Source organism: Triturus cristatus, chromosome 4_1 (genome assembly GCF_964204655.1).
Source record: "Triturus cristatus chromosome 4_1, aTriCri1.1, whole genome shotgun sequence".
NCBI classification, from domain to species: domain Eukaryota; kingdom Metazoa; phylum Chordata; class Amphibia; order Caudata; family Salamandridae; genus Triturus; species Triturus cristatus.
Genome location: NC_140585.1, coordinates 58,605,226 through 58,620,983, shown reverse-complemented (window position 1 = coordinate 58,620,983; position 15,758 = coordinate 58,605,226). Strand labels below are relative to the sequence as shown.

The 15,758-nt window shown below is 46.9% G+C and overlaps 1 protein-coding gene across 2 annotated transcripts in view; it reads right to left on the bottom strand.

Moving 5' to 3' along the window:
- Window positions 1–15,758, bottom strand: part of LOC146839499 (E3 ubiquitin-protein ligase TRIM39-like) — a 182,531-nt gene that overhangs the window by 94,629 nt on the left and 72,144 nt on the right. For both annotated transcript variants that reach the window (XM_085651541.1, XM_085651540.1), the window contains exon 4: window positions 3,363–3,385. In XM_085651541.1, the coding sequence (XP_085507667.1) occupies window positions 3,363–3,385 (23 nt within the window). The remainder of the gene's footprint in view (window positions 1–3,362; window positions 3,386–15,758) is intronic.

Sequence of the window (15,758 nt, the reverse complement as noted above, 5' to 3'; positions counted from 1 at the left end):
ATGGAAGACTGGATCAAGACGGCACTCACCAACGTGACACTATCATTTGTGGTGGAAAGGGCCCACAAGTCATTGGTCCCACCGCCGCAACCAGGAGCTCGACCCCGAAGCATAATAGGGAAATTTCTCAACTACAGAGAACGGGATAAACTACTATGAGGGGTTCGGAGCCATGGAGACCTGATATTTGTAAATAGCAGTATACAAATATTCTCAGACTACACAAGAGCTGTCTAATTGCAATGGCAGTCCTTTAGTAGTGTCAAACAAAAGCTTAGAATGATTGGCTTGAAGTATATGTTGCCTTATCCTGCCAAACTGAAGGTGCTGCGGGATGGACGTTCCCATTTTATCACAATGCCAGAGAACACTTGGGACTAGCTGGAGGTCCATAGTGCTGAATGTCAGCCTTCGACATCTACGGGACGGGCTCGGGATTCATTGTGGCAGAAAGAAGGCCCGTCTGCTACTCCAAGGAGACAAAACCTACGTAGACGCCATTCCAGATCTGCTGCGAGAACGGTGGTGCAAACTGATGGTACTCTGGACCTAGCAAAACAATGACAGGAATGAGAAGCAGCCAGGGCCTTAGTTGAGCCAGTTACTTCTGCTGCTTCCTCAAGCACAGAATCGGATCTGTTGGGAACTCACGAACACCCGAGCGAGCAGATGGTCGAATATGAACACATATTTATAGACCGCACTACAGGTGCTGTTGAATGATGTTGCACTTGCCCTTGGCGTGACAAGTATGTGGAGGGCTGGAGGGGGAATGCCACCCAGTAGTACGACGGGACTGATAAGTCTGTTTGTTGAGGCTCCCCCGGGACACTCGGTCATTGTTGTACGGACTTTAAGTGAGGTGTGATAAGATAAAGTGGTGGCACTGATAGAGGTCCCAGGTCTTTCACCCACCAAGCGGCCAACCCTCCCTTTTTCCCTTGCTCTAATATACTTTACTTCTTGTTTTTCTCCCATACCTTCTCCCTTTTCTACTTTTCTGTGGTGTGACTGATTACCTGACTACCAGTGGGAGAACCTCAGGGTATTAGGGAGCGGAACTGCTGATTGAGCCGCCCTCCTGCGGTGAGATCTGACTGTATTCTGCCCCTAAGATATAATACCAGTTTATACCCAATAGAGGGATTGTACACACACTGTAGTTCAATTGAGACTGTTTTTGGGTGGGTGGGAGTAGCATTATGTGTGGGAGGACACTAGCTAAGTTGAAAGGTGTTTACCCGGGTGTTATAATGGGAGTCGCATATGGTTTGGGGTTATTATCGTTGTTGAAGCATCAGTTGTGTGTCTGAGGGTGGCGGGGATTTGGGAATGGTGTGGGGAGGTGTGTCTGCGGAGGAGGAGAGTGAGGGGGGTGGGATGTTACAAGATGGGTGAAATTTTACATTTGCCACATGTAATGTGAGGGGTCTAAACTCCTTAGTGAAACAGTATAGAACACGCATCTGTCTTAGGAGGATTGGAGTTCATATAGCTCTCCTCCGAGAGACACATATGTTGGAGACAGAAGCCCAGAAACTCCACAAAAAATGGAGGGGACAGCTTTACTCATCCACTTATTCATCCTATGCCAGAGAGGTAACCATATGGGTGGCTTGGGGCTCTTGTTTCAGCTGAGTGGCCGGGTTGCGCATGTGACAGGATGCTACATACTCATACACAACCTATTGAATGGCCGGAATATCTGCTTGCTTAAAGCCGTGACAAGAGTGACTTTTTCAAGGCCCTAGAAATTGAATTATATACTCCATCAGGAAAGTCACTAGACAACTATTCGTACATTGGCCCTTTTCATTGTATTCCGCTACACATGGAATCACTTCCCTCGTTTCACCTGGGTGACCAGTTTTCATTCTAAACTGGTCTACTTTTATATGTTGTTATTTGCACTTCCCTTTTTACTACTCAGGAGACTTTGCTCTCCTTACGGTGTACTTATTTTTTACTTTTCTGCACAATTCTATATTTTCCTCAGCATGGTTGCATATACATGCAGTTTTATATATATTTTAAATAGATTCCGACAAGATCTTCTCTGTATCTATCGGACTACTTTTGGACATTTTCCTTTCTACAGAGCGTTCAGGTATTCTATATTCTTATTAAATCTCACTACCAATATATATTCTTTCCTTGGATGCAAAAAGGAACACCAAATACACATATTTCTTTGTATCTTAGAGAGCACAATGCATGCAAAATCTAGTTTGTGACTTGTATTATAATATATACTGGCATTCCCTGTGGCCCCCATGGTTTCTCTTCTTTCGGTCAACATCACCTATCATGGGTACCGCTTTTTATGGCTTTGGGTGAGCTGATGCTATAATGCATTTTTACACAATATCCTCATTGCGTTGTGACCGGCATATATAATTTCATGTCACTATTTTCCAACGCCTCATCACTGCTATATGAGGTTGACACATATGAATTTTACGTAAAAGATTTCATGAGAGATGATGTTCCATACCAATGTATGTATAGTTTCTGCAGCCTTAAAAGGGTCCAACGGACGAAACATGGGTCGGCTGCTTTTGCTCGTATAGACCAAATAGTGGCTGTTCCTGCTTGTATATAAACCAAAGATTGTGGAAAGTACAAATGGAATAAGATAACTTCACAAAAAAGGGCAAATAATTTGATGGACTTCACATTAGGACTGCTTTCTTTATTAAATGGACTTTCTATGTGTGCTCTAGACTTATTATTTTTTGTATTTGTTGCCAAGGACATTGTCCTAAGCAGGTGAACACCCTAGGTTCCAGGGTGTCTGCAGTGCCATGGTGGCACCTCTACCCCACATGAAGATATATGTATATGTTCTAACATCCATAACAATAGTGCTGGAAATTGGATCTGCAGTTGTTGTGAGCGTAGCCACCATTTGTGTCTGTATAGTTAGGACATTTTGACTTAGTTTTTGCACAACTCTGATTTGAGTAAAACGTAAAGAGATCTTTCCAGAATGTGCTTCCGTTTTCTGTGTGTTCAGGTTACTTTTCTTAGGACTTCAGTTAAGCTTTAAAGATGCAAATAGGTTTAGTGAGGACAGCAACTCATTTTTGTTGCAATTATTTTAGGACTCACAGGAGTCTTCTGACAACTTGCAGAGATTTATGAAAATTTAAGAGTTTTCTGTTGACATAGTTGAGTTTACTGAGAAATTAAGTTTTCAGGAGAGTTTGTGGACTTAAAGGTATTTTTCAGAATGCGAAGTGATTTTATGAGGATCGGAAAGTTTCCTGACACTTTGTGTGAGCTCAGTAGTGGTGTTTACACACAGCAGCATTGAGACCTGCTCCTTACACACTGACAGGAGGATAATAAACCAGCCTTACCTGCTTAGGGTGCTTCTGACATCCTGCAAAACAGAGAAACAAACACAGTGAAATCAGTTTCCACACGAGATGTTAAAGTTATGGCGGTATTTTTAGGAGTGACACACTTCTATCTATGGTTAAAAAACAGTGACTGGGGTCACATGACACAGCACATTCTGGGGTATCGCATGACTAAGCACAGAATGAGGGATTCTGAATGAGGTCACATGATATAACAAACTGATATTCCGAATGGTGATGACATAGCACAGTGTAATTCTGAATGGGGTCACAAAAACACAGCACATTCTGATATTCTGAATGGAGTCACTTGACACATTGTATGATGTTCGCAACAGGGTCACAAGCAAGGGCATCATTTAGGGATTGTCAGAGGTCACAGCTGTGACTCCTGTCTTGCCCCTTGTGACCCCTGGCACTGCTTGTGCGACTTCTGGCTTCAGAGGTAGCAAAATGAGTACCTAAAACACAGTGGAAGCTCGCCTTTATGGGAGTCGTGCTCCGCCTTTGTTTTCAACCAATTTTATATTAAACTAATAGTGAATAATAGATTATTATTCACTGTTAGTGTAGTAAAAATGGGGCACGAGGATCTAGAATGAGAACTTCTGTAGCAGATGTCTTAAAGAAAAAAATGCTTTGAAATGTATGTAGGGTACGTGCTTGGGGATCGGAGTGTGGTTGTCTGTTTGTGAGTGTGTTTGTACGTGTGAGCATGAGTGTTTGTAAGTTCAAGTGAGTGTCAGTGACAGGTAGTGTGTGAGAGCCACTAAAAGGTAGTGAGTGAGAATAAGTGAGAATGAGTGGCAGTGAGCATGAGAGTCAGAATGAGTGACAATAAGAGTGAGTGCACAAGTGAAAAAGTATGAGTGAGTAGGAGTTGGAGTGAGTGTGAATGAAGGAGAATGAGTAATACAGATTGTGTGAGAATGACAGTTAGAGCAAGTGAGTATGAGTAAGTATGTTGGAGTCAGAGTAAAAATGAGTGAGAGTGAGGTAGACTAAGTGAGAATGAATGATTGAGTGTGGCTGAGTAAATGCGAGTGAGAATATGATGTAATGCTTGCTAGTCTGCCATTGGCCCTTACATACTGAAGGTAATTTTTGGCTTATAGAGGGACCCATATAAAACTTCTACTGCTGGAACACTGGAGCCAATTGTTGGCATGAGAAGCACCTGTGAAAACCACTGCTACTGGCACACTGGAGGCAAGTGTCAGCATGGGCAGGCACGTGTGAAAACCACTGCTACTGGCACACTGGAGTGAATCGTCGGCATGGGCAGGCTCCTGTGAAAACCACTGCTACTGCCACAGTGGAGACAATTGTCGGCATGGGCAAGCACCTGTGAAAACCACTGCTACTGGCACACTGGAGGCAATTGTTGGTATGGGCAGGCACCTGTGAAAACCACTGCTACTGGCACACTGGAGGCAATTGTGTGCATGGGCAGGCACCTGTGAAAACCACTGCTACTGCCACAGTGGAGACAATTGTCAGCATGGGCAAGCACCTGTGAAAACCACTGCTACTGCCACACTGGAGACAATTGTCGGCATGGGCAGGCACCTGTGAAAACCACTGCTACTGGCACACTGGAAGCAATTGTCGGCATGGGCAGGCCCCTGTGAAAACCACTGCTACTGGCACACTGGAGGCAATTGTCGGCATGGGCAGGCACCTGTGAAAACCACTGCTGTGGTGCACCGGAGGCAATTGTTGGCATGGGCAGGCACCTGTGAAAACCACTGCTACTGGCACACTGGAGGCAATTGTCGGCATGGGCAGGCACCTGTGAAAACCACTGCTACTGGCACACCCATTGGCTGATACAAGGCGGGATATGCAGTCTTGGATGTGTGTGCACTTCCTCTGCCCACCCCTGCATGCAGCGACTCTGTCTGCAGCACTTGAATAATGTAGGTTTGCTAGTGCGGTGCCTGTGGATGAGAAGCTTTCTCTAGAAACAGAAGTGCATCAGCTGCTTTGCTAGTGTGAAACCTGTGGGTGTGAAGCTTTCTCTTGAAACAGAAGTGCATCAGCTGCATTCCTAGTGCGGCGCCTATGGATGTGAAGATTTCTCTAGAAACAGAAGTGCATCAGCTGCATTGCTAGTGCGGCGCCTGTGGATGTGAAGCTTTCTCTAGAAATAGAAGTACATCAGCTGCTTTACTAGTGCGGCGCCTGTGGATGTGAAGCTTTCTCTAGAAACAGAAGTGCATCAGCTGCTTTACTAGTGCGACGCCTGTGGATGTGCAGCTTTCCCTAGAAACAGAAGTGCATCAGCTGCATTGCTAGTACGGCGCCTGTGGATGTGAAGCTTTCTCTAGAAATAGAAGTGCATCAGCTGCTTTGCTAGTGCGGCGCCTGTGGATGTGAAGCTTTCTCTAGAAACAGAAGTGCATCAGCTGCTTTGCTAGTGCGGCGCCTGTGGATTTGAAACTTTCTCTAGAAACAGAAGTGCATCAGCTGCTTTGCTAGTGCGGCGCCTGAGGATGTGAAGCTTTCTCTAGAAACAGAAGTGCATCAGCTGCTTTGCTAGTGCGGCGCCTGAGGATGTGAAGCTTTCTCTAGAAACAGAAGTGCATCAGCTGATTTGCTAGTGCGGCGCCTGTGGATGTGAAGCTTTCTCTAGAAACAGAAGTGCATCAGCTGCATTGCTAGTGCGGCGCCTGTGGATGTGAAGCTTTCTCTAGAAACAGAAGTGCATCAGCTGATTTTCTAGTGCGGCGCCTGTGGATGTGAAGCTTTCTCTAGAAACAGACGTGCATCAGCTGCTTTGCTAGTGCGGAGCCTGTGGATGTGAAGCTTTCTTTAGAAACAGAAGTGCATCAGCTGCTTTGCTAGTGCGGCGCCTGTGGATGTGAAGCTTTCTCTAGAAACAGAAGTGCATCAGCTGATTTTCTAGTGCGGCGCCTGTGGATGTGAAGCTTTCTCTAGAAACAGAAGTGCATCAGCTGATTTTCTAGTGCGGCGCCTGTGGATGTGAAGCTTTCTCTAGAAACAGACGTGCATCAGCTGCTTTGCTAGTGCGGAGCCTGTGGATGTGAAGCTTTCTTTAGAAACAGAAGTGCATCAGCTGCTTTGCTAGTGCGGCGCCTGTGGATGTGAAGCTTTCTTTAGAAACAGAAGTGCATCAGCTGCTTTGCTAGTGCGGCGCCTGTGGATGTGAAGCTTTCTCTAGAAACAGAAGTGCATCAGCTGCTTTGCTAGTGCGGCACCTGTGGATGTGAAGCTTTCACTAGAAACAAAAGTGCATCAGCTGCTTTGCTAGTGCGGCGCCTGAGGATGTGAAGCTTTCTCTAGAAACAGAAGTGCATCAGCTGCTTTGCTAGTGCGGTGCCTGGGGATGTGAAGCTTTCTCTAGAAACAGAAGTGCATCAGCTGCTTTGCTAGTGCGGCGCCTGTGGATGTGAAGATTTCTCTAGAAACAGAAGTGCATCAGCTGCTTTGCTAGTGCGGCGCCTGTGGATGTGAAGATTTCTCTAGAAACAGAAGTGCATCAGCTGCTTTGCTAGTGCGGCGCCTGTGGATGTGAAGCTTTCTCTAGAAACAGAAGTGCATCAGCTGCTTTGCTAGTGTGGCGCCTGTGGATGTGAAGATTTCTCTAGAAACAGAAGTGCATCAGCTGCTTTGCTAGTGCGGCGCCTGTGGATGTGAAGCTTTCTCTAGAAACAGAAGTGCATCAGCTGCTTTGCTAGTGCGGCGCCTGTGGATGTGAAGCTTTCTCTAGAAACAGAAGTGCATCAGCTGCTTTGCTAGTGTGGCGCCTGTGGATGTGAAGCTTTCTTTAGAAACAGAAGTGCATCAGCTGCTTTGCTAGTGCGGCGCCTGTGGATGTGAAGCTTTCTCAAGAAACAGAAGTGCATCAGCTGCTTTGCTAGTGCGGCGCCTGTGGATGTGAAGCTTTCTCTAGAAACAGAAGTGCATCAGCTGCTTTGCTAGTGTGGCGCCTGTGGATGTGAAGATTTCTCTAGAAACAGAAGTGCATCAGCTGCTTTGCTAGTGCGGCGCCTGTGGATGTGAAGCTTTCTCTAGAAACAGAAGTGCATCAGCTGCTTTGCTAGTGCGGCGCCTGTGGATGTGAAGCTTTCTCTAGAAACAGTAGTGCATCAGCTGTTTTGCTAGTGCGGCGCCTGTGGATGTGAAGCTTTCTCTAGAAACAGAAGTGCATCTGCTGCTTTGCTAGTGCGGCGCCTGTGGATGTGAAGCTTTCTCAAGAAACAGAAGTGCATCAGCTGCTTTGCTAGTGCGGCGCCTGTGGATGTGAAGCTTTCTCTGGAAACAGAAGTGCATCAGCTGCTTTACTAGTGCGACGCCTGTGGATGTGAAGCTTTCTCTAGAAACAGAAGTGCATCAGCTGCTTTGCTAGTGCGGCGCCTGTGGATGTGAAGCTTTCTCTAGAAACAGAAGTGCATCAGCTGCTTTGCTAGTGCGGCGCCTGCGGATGTGAAGCTTTCTCTAGAAACAGAAGTGCATCAGCTGCTTTGCTAGTGCGGCGCCTGTGGATGTGAAGCTTTCTCTAGAAACAGAAGTGCAGCAGCTGCTTTGCTAGTGCGGCGCCTGTGGATGAGAAGCTTTATCTGGAAACAGAAGTGCATCAGCTGATTTGCTAGTGCGGCGCCTGTGGATGTGAAGCTTTCTCTAGAAACAGACGTGCATCAGCTGCTTCAGAAGCTGGCTGAGCCCCCGCTCCACCAAGCCATTCTCTGGAAATGGTATAGCTTGACACGCATGCAGCCCCTCCGTGTTTTCAGGTAACTAAAAGTCTAAAGTAAACATTAATACACTTAAAAAAGCCCTTTTGTCTGCATGTTTGTGCTGGTGAGTTTCCGTCAGTGCAGTGTGCCGTTCTCTTCAGAGTCAAGTGACATGATGGGGGGTTCCTCTTCAGCACCCTGCAGCATGACCTCCTGGGTGCTATCCAAAATGAATAACCAACAAGAGCACCCATTAACTAATAACTTTTATATTAGATGGCACCTGCACAACCCTGGAACCAGCTCCAGCTTCCACATCTTAAACAATAGTGGCAGGTTCACAATTCCGGTGTGCGATATAATTAGGGGACGGGATGTAGCCTAACAGCTAGAGCCGTCAACCTCGAAGCTGGGGAACCGGGTTTGAGTCTCGGCAGAGATGCTCAACATCCTGTGATTCTGGGCAAATCAGTTAATCTCTCCATGCCTAACAAAATGAATGTGTCCGTCTGTAACGCAACTGGTGCTCATGTAAAGAGCTCTGATACCTTCGGGTCGAGTTTGCGCTATATAAAACTAAAAGAAAAATTATACTGTTATCTCAGGAAAGGTCACTTAAATACTTGTTCTTTTGGCAGTGCGGGCTGACTGGTAGGGAAGCGGGTAGTGCATGTTCACGACTCCGTGTCCGGAGATAGCTGGAAACATGAGCATACAGTGTTGTTTCGGGTGTTCCTATACCATCCCTCTCGCAAGATCCCATCTCAGAAACCCCCACGCGCCAGCTGCGGCGTGTGTGTTGTTGAATTGTTAGCTGCACTCTAGATTCTCAGTAGAGTATTCAGGTCACTAGACCTGTATTTTTTAATTTTTCGAGGCCTGATCATGTAAATTAAAGCTGCGTTTCACAGGGATCTTTTATTTTTAAATACATAAAGTAGTCTGAGTCATTCCTGGCCACAAACCGGAGCCAGGAACATTATTTTACATTTCTTTTCATTGAATTTGAATGACTGAGAGGGTGTGGCGTAAGGGCCAGAGCTGCCGACTTCGAAGCTGGGGATCCAGGTTCAAGTCTCGGCGTAGGCTTGACATCCCCCGATTCTGGGCAAATGACTTAATCTCCTATCGACTTTGGCCTATGGACAGCGCCTAAAAACCCTCACTGGAAGCATTATAAATTGTAATAAAATAATAAGAGAAATGTAAAATTGGTTCCTGGCTCCGGTTTGTGCCGAGGGACCACTTGCAAGTGGTACTTTATTAGGAGGTGCTAGGGGGGACTCTGGGAACAATGCACCAGTTGCTCGGCCTTCAGTAGCTCACAATGATTTTACTGATCAGAAGTAGCTCTCTCTACAGAAAAGGTTGGAGACCCCTGGTACTGGTAGCACCAACGGTTTCATGCAGTAAAAAGTTACCACTGTAGAACTAGCAGGATTTGCAAGAGGGAAAGCCGTGCACCTATTTGGCACACGTCCACTGCCTGTGTCACCCTCCTATAGAGAATTCCAATGTTCTGCTGTTATTGTCCAAGTTGCGACATGCTGTGAGAACTGTGCATATTATGTACCAGCAGAGCATGACAACAAATACGAAGCATCCAATGTGAGCAAGTAGCGGCCTATAGGGGCACTGCATCAGGAGGAAGCGGGGACCACTTACCTATTTATTAAGAGAAGGTGAACCCGTCTCGGGCAAACAGCTATGGCACTCTGTAACAACTCTGTAACACGCTAACAACAGCAACAGCAAATCCTGACGAACTTCCGCACCGTCTTTAGTGTTACTGGTGGAAGCAGAAGTTTTAAATTCTGAATCCAGCTTTGTCGCCAGAATGAAAGGGGACGTTGGAGGACGTTAAAGGGTGGTGAAGGGCATAGTTTTCAGACTGTAACTGGAAAGTGTGGGCACGGATGTGTGCAGGCATTTTACAGCTTTCGGGCTTTTCAGAGATGCACAAAGCCCACAATGCCCATGTAAGCAGCTCGTTTTCCCACTCGCATACATGGGAGCAGATTGATTTCTGAGCAGTGTTGGTATGGTGGGAGCCAAACTTGGCTCTGCCGGCGGCAGGCAGAGTTTTTACCAAACTCCGTGCTCCAAGCAGAGCACAGGATGTGGCAAAACTGTGCCAAAGAAGTGGAGTTTTCCACCCACTCCTAGAATCAACGTCCCTGGTCACATGATACAGCAGTGGGTGATAGGAATGAGTTTACATGACACAGTCTGCTAGTCTAAAACAAGTCACATGACAATCTGTGATACTCTGTTCGTCACACTTTGAATATAGGTATTTGGACCTCTGCAGTGATGTGATTCGTCCTAATGGGGTCTCATACACTATAATCTTTGTTACAGTTTAGCTACATGCTGTAATCTATAGCGCCTAGACAGTAACGAAAAGAGTGGATGTTACATTTGTGCTACATATGGTGGTTTGGGTGAGCATGGAGTGTGTCTATTGTGATTTAATGTATGGGGACAGGAGTCCATTTTGGATCCCGTATGTCTGATTAGTACATATGATGGAGGATGGAGGGAGCCCGCCAGATAGGGAGGTAGATTGTGGAAACCTTCCTGAGGTCTTTGAAGTGGACCAGACTTCTGTGAAAGGAAGGAATGAGGGAGACAAATGATGCTCTGAAGGTCATTCGCTGTTCACGTCCTGCATTCTTCATCCCCAGAAGAGTTAATGCAGTTCTGTGTAGCAGCCGGGAGCGAAGGCCTCTCTTCTGAGCCTTTGTGTCAGATTCCTCAGTCACGGCACACACAGCTCCACTCTCTCTTCCTGCCAAGATTGAGTGACAAAGACTTTTACCTGAGCAGTCTGTGCTAATAAATAAAGGGCCCGATTCACAAAAGTAATCTGAGACAAAATCCTAACTTTACGACTTTTGGTATTCACAAAAGGCATTTAGGAGTAGTAAAGTTAGGATTTTGTCTTAAGTTTGTCTTAAGATGTGGTCTTAAGAGAAAATCCTAACTTAAGTTAAACGTAACGGGTATTCGGCTACGTACGTTATTTTAATTCCCAAGATATGTGTGCATTCGGGGAATGGGTCACCTCTAAATTCACGTTCAATGTGTCGGGCTCATAATTTGGAGATAATAGCAAATATACAGCACAATAAAAAATAAGCAAGAAACTTGAGCGTGCCCACCGCCTTCACCCAATCCTTTATTGATTTCCTCTCTACTTAAGTGACCCCCATTAGTGCCCTTCTAGCTCCAGCAACATCGTATGGCGGTGCTTGAATGCTCTTTGAGCACAATGGGTGTTGCGCGCCTGATAGCTCCCCTAGCACACTATGCTGCTTCGAGGAACTGAGCAGAAGTACAAAGAGGTAGAGGGTACAGAGTCTGAATGTACAACAGAGGGTCATGAGTGAGTAAATATACTTTACATAGTTTACATGTTTACATAGCTCCCAGAGGCGCAACTAGAGCCAAAATCAGCTGAGTGGAGCTGCAGGAGCTCTAAGAATGGGTGAAAGAACAACAAAGCCTTGTCAAGTAAATGGTCTTTTTAAAGACCTGTGAAGTACTGGGTGCGGCCGCAGTAAGACAGACGGCAGACCACAACAGCTCCTCCCCCCCCACGAGAGCCAGGCAGGGGGCCTGGTGTTGCTCTGGCCCTTGGGCCTTTCACACCTTGGCTCCCCATGTGCCGGACCAGCCCTAAAGCAGTGTTTTCCGCTGACACCTCCGCGATATTGTTGCTGCCACCACGAGGCTCTAGGCCCCACCTTCTGGAAGCTCTCTGGAGCTCTAGGGATTCCCTCTCTAAGACCAATTGCTCTCTTTTTTTATCCTGAGCTTAGCTCTCTCAAACTCAAGCAGTTGGCATTTCTTCTCATAAGAGGTGTCCCTTTTATGAGAAGCAGAGGACCCTACAGAAGTGCCAGAATTATTAGATTCCTGGGGAGGAGATCTTGATCTTCTGGGTAAATGTTTAACTCTTCTGGCGGGGGTAAAGAGGGCCACTGAGGCCTTCTCCCTCACCTTCAGGAAAAGTTGGATTGTCCAGGTTAGAGTCATTTTGATCCTCCCGGCCAGAATCAAAGTCTAGCTCATACTAGTGTTTACTACTTGGCCTTTCCTCTTCTGCTGCCCCACCCATCCTGCCTGCCTCATCAGACCCTGGGGTCTTTCTAAGGTCATCTAAAAGCAAAGCCTCTATGAGGCGTTGGGTGTTTGCACTTTTCCCTGTCTTCAATTTCCAAGAAGTACACATCGCTCTCAATTCTTGGGATGGGAGATGGTCATATCTAGTTGGTAGGGGCCTCCTGGCTTCTGCCCTTGAAGACAGAACTAGTGTGGTGTGGTGTGTGCACCTACCTACTCTAGTGGGGCCTACTAAACTCTCTTGAGCTGTAGAAAGGGTGTGCTAAGCCCTTGACACACAACTCTAAGTTCAGTAGAACTTACTATATTCTAGACTTGATTCATATGTACCTATAGTACCTATAGTGGTTTTCAGTTAGTCACTCAAAGAGATTATCTGGTAGAGCAATAGCAAGCTTGAATCCAACCGCTGCACACCAATGTGAGAAGTTGGCCTGGTATATGCTGTCCACTAGTTATAGTGGGCACCTTGCACCAGTCCAAACAACCCTTATTGATGATAGGTTTAAAGACAACCTTTATTGAAAGCTATCCTAGTGGTAGCTGTAGAGAGCAGCCTTCAGACTAAGTCTTGAAGGAGTGTAAAGCAGCTTGGTTTACCAGATTATAACCTCTTGAATGACCAAATGAAAGGAGAACCACGCAAGGTATACATATAAAATATATGTATTTATTACTAAACACTCTCTACTAACCTCTTTATGAAATTTGAGAACAAGGCACACAATATTACAGTTCTAAAACTATAGTAATTAGCACATTATACAATGGGCTCCGGGGGGGGGACCAAACCAAATATTAAGAATGTGGTACAAGAACCACGACTTGACTAGACACAGTGCCTAGAGCACTTAGAATCGCTGGGACCCCAAGGAACCACCGAAGGTAGTGACATAGGGGACCCAGGGGGGATGTGTGCAGTGTGAGAACAAAGCCGCGAGCGCCGTAGGATTCTATGAGGAAAGTCGCGGTTGGTATTTTAAAGTGAAGGACACTTAGGAGAGGTCTTTGAGCAAACCCCTTTGGACTTAGGAGGTTCTAGGGCCAACACCCACGGGAGCACCGAAGTACTCGATTTACCTCACCCAGGGAAGCCGAGTGCATAGGTGTCAAATGGTGTCGGTAATCGTTGATTTCAATGGTGATATGCTGCAAAGTGCTGCTGCCGGGAAGAGGAGAAGTGTCCGGTGTGATCCAAGCCTGGATCGGAGATGTGAAGAACCTGAAAGCAGAGGGGACAGAGTCTGGGTCACTAACCAGTGACCAGGGGCACGATAGATGAATGCCCACCGATGTCAGATACTTCAGGAGTGAAGAGGTGAAGCTTGACTCTGCAGCCACGGGGACCAGGAGATGTCGACGATGACCAGAGTCCGGAGGTGAGCTGTCCCATGAAGGATGTTGAGTGCTGGGGGTCAGTGTCCGGATTGAACACCAACAAGCCTTGGCAACTGCAACCCACGCGGTCAGAGGAAAGAAGCTTTGGTGACGACCAGCAAGGTACAGGGGACTCCCCAAGCGATGGAGAGTCAGGGCACATCTGGAGCAACCAGATAAGCCCAATTAAACTTAGTGTTGCCTTCACAGGGACCCACCAGTCGACGGACCAGGGCTCGTGAAGGGACCTCGAGAGGAATCGCACAATACCAGCCCACGGGACACTAGGTGAGTCTAGGCCAGTAATCTTCAGTGGAAACACTGCTCGGGCATGGACTAGAAGTAGTCCAAAGCACAGCCTCAGGGATCGCCAAAAAGCATATGCTGCTGCAAATGGTTGTGGTGCCCAGGGGTTCGGGTTGCACGGTCTCCACGAGGGATACAGGCCTCAGACTTCCTGAGCACACAGATCAACCTCAGAGACCATGGGAACCCACCTCCTGTGTTGCAAAATTCTTCAGAGTCCTCAGGAGCTTTGGAGATGCAAATCGGACAGATGCGTCTTTGGTGCCTGCCAAGCAGGGGGGTAACTCCTTGACTCCAAGGGAGATTCTTCGGTCATCCTACGTCGTGTAGATAGCTGAAGTTCTGGGATTCTGTAGCAGGGTTTCGTCCAGGTAAATCTAAAGTCCTGTAGTCAGGGGTTCCTACTTTATACCCAAGGAAGGGGTGGGATAAACTCTGGGGACCCACCTATGGGAGGGTCAGGAAAGAGGGGTGGCTACACCCCTTTCCTTTGTCCAGTTTCGCACCAGAGCAGGGGCTGGTAACCCCAGCAAACGGTTTGAGCTGGACTATGCACAGGGACACCAAATGGGCCCCCAGTGCAGACTTCAAAGCACTCTTGGAGTGCACCCACCCAGCCTTAATACACTAAAGCCTGTCTGGGAGGTGGTCACACCTCCCTGTGACAGGAAACCTATTGTCCAGGCCTCCCTTGCCGGAGTTTCGTCCAGCATCAGGGCAGACTCGTGTCTGTGGCTGCAGCATCCATTTTGTGATGCCAGGGTTCTGTTATAGCTGGTACCGGGTATACCGGTGGTGCCATGTTTCTCCCTCTAGTAGGGTGGAATCATACCTCCCACACCAGTTACTGGTGTGGAGGTATGATTCCAAGGTGTTTGACTCCAAACACGACATGTTTCCATGCAGCCATTCCAAAGTTAGTATTTTCCGTGAGGTTATAATGCACATAAGAGTATATGGTTTGGCTGCATCACAAACAACCCCGGAATAAAGATTCTGAAAGCTGCAGAGGGGCTCTGCTCATGCATGGGCACCCTCTCACATGAAACCAAGTACCCTGCCTTCAGGATTGTTAAGGCCTGCCATAGGGGTGACTAATAGGTTTACATGTGCAGTGATATGGGGAGATATAGGTAACCTATATCTCAGTAAGGGGTGCATACACCACCTTACACAGGCTGCTGTAGTAGACCTGCTGTGTCATTTTAAGGGGCTTCCCAGGTGTGGCATAATACATGCTGCAGCCTCTGGTAGGCCTCTGGGGTGCCTATGCCCTGGGTACATAGTATACCATATACTAGGGACTCACAAGGGTACCCCAGAATCCAATCTGGAGTGTACCTAAAGTACATGTAATCAATATAAAGGGGAAAGGAGATAGGATGGGGTCCTGAATAGCAGGATCTCAGCCAAACTAAGTCGAAAACCAGTAAAACACCAGGAAACAAATGGGGGAAACCGTGCAGACAGATCCTACAGGATCAATTTTGTTTTACTTTTAAACGTCTTTTAATTTCCTATCTTTGCACCTTCTGTCATCTTTTTGTAGTTACTGTACACACTTTGCTTTTTTATTTATGCTTGTGCTTCTTTGTTTTGCTTAAACAGAAGTATCGCAGAAGTAAAACGAGTGAAATGTCAACCGTGCGCACATCAAAGGTCTAACTGCCTTTGCTGGTGTTACTTGCAGGAACGAGCGCAAGTCTCTCTACTATCTATTGACATGCCTGCCAACCAATGTGTCTCCCCGAACTTAATGGGGGTGACTCACGTTCCGAGCTGCTTCCTTCTCGGGCCTAAATTGCAATTCGGTTTGTAATGCTTTGACTCCATCAAGTGGCCAAGTGGTGCAACAACTATGAAAAATCAGTGACAGTCGGTT